Source organism: Penaeus japonicus, unplaced genomic scaffold (genome assembly GCF_977035675.1).
Source record: "Penaeus japonicus unplaced genomic scaffold, GWHDUDI00000001_assembly GWHDUDI00000025, whole genome shotgun sequence".
In the NCBI taxonomy this organism is placed as follows: domain Eukaryota; kingdom Metazoa; phylum Arthropoda; class Malacostraca; order Decapoda; family Penaeidae; genus Penaeus; species Penaeus japonicus.
In genome coordinates, this window is record NW_028234427.1 from 4,912,523 (window position 1) to 4,917,522 (window position 5,000).

The 5,000-nt window shown below is 43.5% G+C and overlaps 1 protein-coding gene across 4 annotated transcripts in view; it reads left to right on the forward strand.

Annotated features, from left to right (window-relative positions):
* The window catches only part of LOC122254346 (uncharacterized), a 190,533-nt gene that overhangs the window by 34,978 nt on the left and 150,555 nt on the right, over window positions 1-5,000 (forward strand). For all 4 annotated transcript variants that reach the window (XM_086551297.1, XM_086551300.1, XM_086551299.1 and 1 more), the window contains exon 2: window positions 1-958. This exon is cut by the window's left edge and continues 110 nt beyond it. In XM_086551297.1, the coding sequence (XP_086407423.1) occupies window positions 841-958 (118 nt within the window). In that variant the 5' untranslated portion in view covers window positions 1-840. The remainder of the gene's footprint in view (window positions 959-5,000) is intronic.

Below are 5,000 nucleotides of genomic sequence, written 5' to 3' on the forward strand. Positions count from 1 at the left end.
GCCAGACCAGACGTCGGGACTCACCTACCGCCGCCGCGCAAGTCTCGCCAACACGAGGCTCCTGGTCGTCGTCTGCGAATAGAATACATCGTCGTGTTTGTTTGTCTGTGTGTGTGTGTGCGTGCGCGCCGCGTCGTCCCCGCTCCCTTCAGCGGTTCAGGGGGATAATTTGACATCGCTCTATTAACAGTGGATCATCACTCTCTCTCTCTCTCTCTTTCTTTCCTTCCAGACCCTCCCCCTCCCCCTCTTCCTCTCCCAACCCTGGTGCTTTCCCTTACCCGCCTCCCCACCCCTACCCCCACCCCCACCCCACTCCCTCTTTCCTATTCAAGAGGTCAGTTACACTACGTTAATTTGCGAGACCCCGATACTCGCTCAAGTGCCGCGTGAAGTGCAGTGAAGTGTAGTGCAACCGCCGCCAAAGCCTCCGTGGTAGCGTGGGCGGGAACCTCCACGCCCGATCGCTTGAATTACTGTGATCGTATCTTCTTCTTTTTATTTATACTGATTCTTTGTTCTGATACGAAGTGGAAGTCTCCCTTTTTTTTCCTATTTATATAATCGAACCTATGAGTCGTCATCATCGTCATCATCATCTCGCACGACAAATCGATCTGAAAAAGCGAGACTAACTAGTGGTACTGGAAACCCGGTTCGGCAGATGGAACAAGAACACCACCACACCGCCCTCGGAACACCGTCCTAGATCGGGCCTAGACGCAAGACCACCACCCGTTCACAAGTCCCCCTTAACCCCCCCCACCCCGCTAACCCTTCCCCACCTCGTGTGATCGCTTCTCCCCCTCCCCCACCCCCCTCCCCTTCAATTTCGGCGCCATGTTGCCCTCGCCGATGAGAGCCCTCCGTCGGGAGCCGAAGGACAGGTCCCCCGACGAGCTCCACCTGGCCGTCCTCACCGGAAGGACCAAGAGGATCAAGCATCTACTCAGGAAAGGTAAGACACGACACTCGGTTTTTTGGTTTCTCTCTCTTTCTCTTCTTCCTTACGGTATTTATCTGGTTGTTCATTTATTCATGCGGTTTGTTCATTCACTCGTCTATTTGTTGACTAATTTGTTCATTTGTTCGTTTACTTTTAAAGGAAAATCTTCTCGGTCTTTCTTTACCTGTTTATCTGCCCAATTTACCTACTTATTTGTTCATTCGCATATTTATTTATTTATTCATTCACCTATTTATTTATTTATTCATTCGTATATTTATTTATTTATCCATTCCCCTATTTATTTATTTAGTCGTTCACCTATTTACTTATTCACCCATTTTTTTTTTGTTCAATTGCTCGCCTATTTACGCATTCATCCACCCATTTACATATTCCACTCACCTATTTGTTCACTCACCTAATTTTTTTTCTTTTTTCTTCACTTCACTCATTTAGTAGAGGTAATAAAACGCCTTAATGTTGGCGAATGAAGCGCCGGTAATATTCGGTAGTTGGTCATTTACTTAATTGCATCGGCGACCGTGACCGCGATCGATAACCGGCGAGGCTCAGGTGAGTCTCCACTTATTAACGGTCGCTTATCGCCGTGAAGGGGATTCGGTATCGAATGGCAGGCTTGGGTCACGCTTCGGTTGGTGTTGTTGTTGTTGTTGTTGTTGCTGTTGTTGTTGTTGGTGGTATTGTTGTTGTTGTTGTTGCTGTTGTTGGTGGTGGTGGTGTTGTTGCTGCTGTTGTTGTTGTTACTGTTGTTGTTGCTGTTGTTGTTGTTGCTGTTGTTTTCATTGTGGTTAGGATGTTATTGTCATTATTTTCGTTATTGTTATTGTAGCTATTATTACATTATTATGTTTTCTTGAGACTGATTTTTTAAAAATTCAATAAGAGCACAAGGTGATGATATATAAGGGATATATATGAATGTAGATATATTAAAATAAGGGATAGATTTATATATTTATATATATTTGATTAGTTATGAATTAACGAACTTTCAGTTTAACTTCGTGACGATTCTAGCGCGGAAGGGTTGACTGAGGTTCCTCCAAAGTGTACTACTCTCTAAAGTGTTAACAATAGTAAAGAAAGGTGTTTATCCAACCATGAAAAAAGAAAGAAAAGAAAAGAGAGAAGAAAAAAAGTCAAGGCTAGGCATTAAACGAACGTGTTGTTTAGGTTAGCTTTTTTCCGGTTGAATTTCCTCGTGTTTTCGTTCTTCAAATCTTTCTTTGTTTGGCATTTCCTTCGCCATAGAAGTGTTGTTCATTGTTCTCTCCCGAAGGTGGTGAACAACGGGTGATGAACAGTCAGGCTAACCACACCTCTCTTTGATTATTACTTTGGTGTAAACGAGCTTAATGACTTAATGTTACCTTATTTTCGGTTTTGTCGGCGAATTTCTTGCCTCGTTTTTGAGTGTTTCTCGTTTTCCTTTTCGTTTGTGATTTTTTTTTTTTCAAACTTTTTTATTTTCCATTTTTGAAAGATTAATTATCGTATCTTCTAAGTCTCTCTCTCTCTGTTTACTCCATTGTGTCTGGCTCTTCCGGCAATCAAATCCATCTTCCCATTATACTGTTTTTTTTTGTACTTTTTGGGGTTGTTTTTATTAGTATTCATTATCTTGCTTTCCCCTCTTGTTTCCTTTCCTCCCCCCTCCTCCCTCCCTCAATTCACTTCCTTTCCTCCCTTTCCTCGTAACCATCCTCCTCCCCCCCCCTTTACGCTTTGCTTACCTCCTCCTCTCCCCCCCCCCCAACCCTTGATTAATTTCATCCTTCCGTCTAAAGTCCTCATCAGAGTGGCTTTCTCCTTCTACCCTATCCACCCTTCTGGTCTGTCCTCTGTTCTTGTGTCTTCCTTGTTTCTTTCTGTTCTGTTCTGTTCTGATTTTTTTTTTCTTTGTCTCTCACCTCCTCTTTGAATAGTGTGAGGACGGGGGGGGGGGTGATTTATTTCCATTGGAGGGTGGGGGGGGGAGGTAGGGGAGCGAGTCCGGAGTTTGAAAAGAAAAAAAATGTAGGCCTATGTAAAAGTGGGGATTTTTTTTTTTACATTTGATATTTGGAATTTTCTCGACGTGTGTTGCATCGTATATGAGCCTTGCGTATGCGAATGTCTTTTTCTTCTTAATCTATTCCCTTTTAATCCAGGAGTGGTATTTAATAATTCCGGTAAAGATGGACTTTCGGGAGCAGGGGCGTGGCGAAAAAACAACAACAATAGTTATTACCTAGAGTACGCTCACTTTAGTTAATCCACTTCCTAAGCGAGTCATGTCAAAATATCCTGTAATCAAAGAGAGAGAGAGAGAGAGAGAGAGAGAGAGAGAGAGAGAGAGAGAGAGAGAGAGAGAGAGAGACAGACGGGGGTAGATAGGAAAAAAAAGGAAAAAAAGAGAAAGAGAGAAGGGGAGATAGTCAAAAAAGAAGAAAAAAGAGGGAGAAAGAGAGGGAGAAAAGAAAGCAATCAAAGCAGTAAGTTGCCATGCCTAATCTCCGGTTTCCTGTTCCGTTTTGCCGTCTTGCCGCGCTGGCTGGCTGGCTTCTCCCCCCGTTTTCTATTGGCAGGAAACAGAAAACGGGATTCGGGAAGGGCGGGAATGGGGAGGAGGGGAGAATAAAATGGGGAGAGTGAAGAGAAAAGGAAAATTGAATGGGGATAGAGAAGGGGGAAAGAAAAAGAGGGAGGAAAAGAGGGAACTTGAGAGAGGAGAGAATAAATGGAAAGGGAAGAGGAGAAAGTAAGACTGAAATAGAAGAGGGAAGGGGAGAAGGAGAGAATGAAAGGGGAGAGGGAAGGGAAGAAGGAGAGAATGAAAGGGAGGAGGGAAGGGGAGAAGGAGAGAATAAGATGTAGAGAGAGAAGGGGAGAAGAAATAATTAAATTGGAAGATAGAAAAAGACAAGGAAAGGATGTAATGGAGAGAAACAAGGCGCGAATAAAGTGGGGGAGAGAGAAGGACAGAATAAATGAAGGAGATGAAAAAAGAGGTTTTTATTTAGATATTGAACGAATAAGCTATTATTCTTCCATCGGCATTCGATTATTGTATTTCTACAAGAGAAAAAAATAATAATGTTCGCTATAAAGTGACAAAAATATCCGTCCGCCACCAATTCAATATATATTTTCACTTATTTGTTTATCATTATCGCATTTTTTTTCATATTGATCTTATTGTATCATCATCATTATCATATTTATTTTTATTACGTTTGCATCTCATTTATTATTTTTTATTTTATTTATTATTTATCATTTATTATGTTCGTCTCTCGCGGCGGCTGGCACGCGTTCGGAAGAGGGACGCGTTTTGTCGCGATCCGTGCGTTTTGGCTTCGTCACCAGCGGCGAGGATTCGATGGGGTTCCCGAGGTAATGCTGGGAGATTTTTTGATGGGGGGGGAGGGGAAGGGGGGTGATGGGCAGGAGGGAGGGAGGGAGGGGGGGAGGGAGGGAGGAAGGGAGGGGGAGAGGGAGGGAGGGAGTTAGAAAGGGAGAATGCATAAAATCTGTCGGCGTGTGACACGTACGGCGGAGGAAAAGTGATTCCGGTGGGAGAGAGGGAGAGGGAGAGAGAGGGAGAGGGAGAGGGAGAGGGAGAGGGAGAGGGAGAGGGAGAGGGAGGGAGGGAGAGGGAGGGAGAGAGAGAGAGAGAGAGAGGGAGAGAGAGAGAGAGAGAGAGAGAGAGAGAGAGAGAGAGAGAGAGAGAGAGAGAGAGAGAGAGAGAGAGAGAGAGAGAGAGAGAGAGAGATAGAGAGTTATTTTTTATTGCCTGCGTCATGTTGATGTATTTATTATGATCATTATTATTATCATTATTGTTATTACTATTATCATTTCTATCATTCGTACTTATTTATTTTTGTGCGAATCATTTCGATATTTCGATACTCCCTGAAACTTTGCCGACTTTCTTACATCGTTATAACCTTATTTAATACGATTTTTCGGCGAGTGTCATTTCATACATGGTGTCTGACGAAGAGGAGCCGAAATTTCACCGAATTTCGTGGCACTCTCCCTTTCT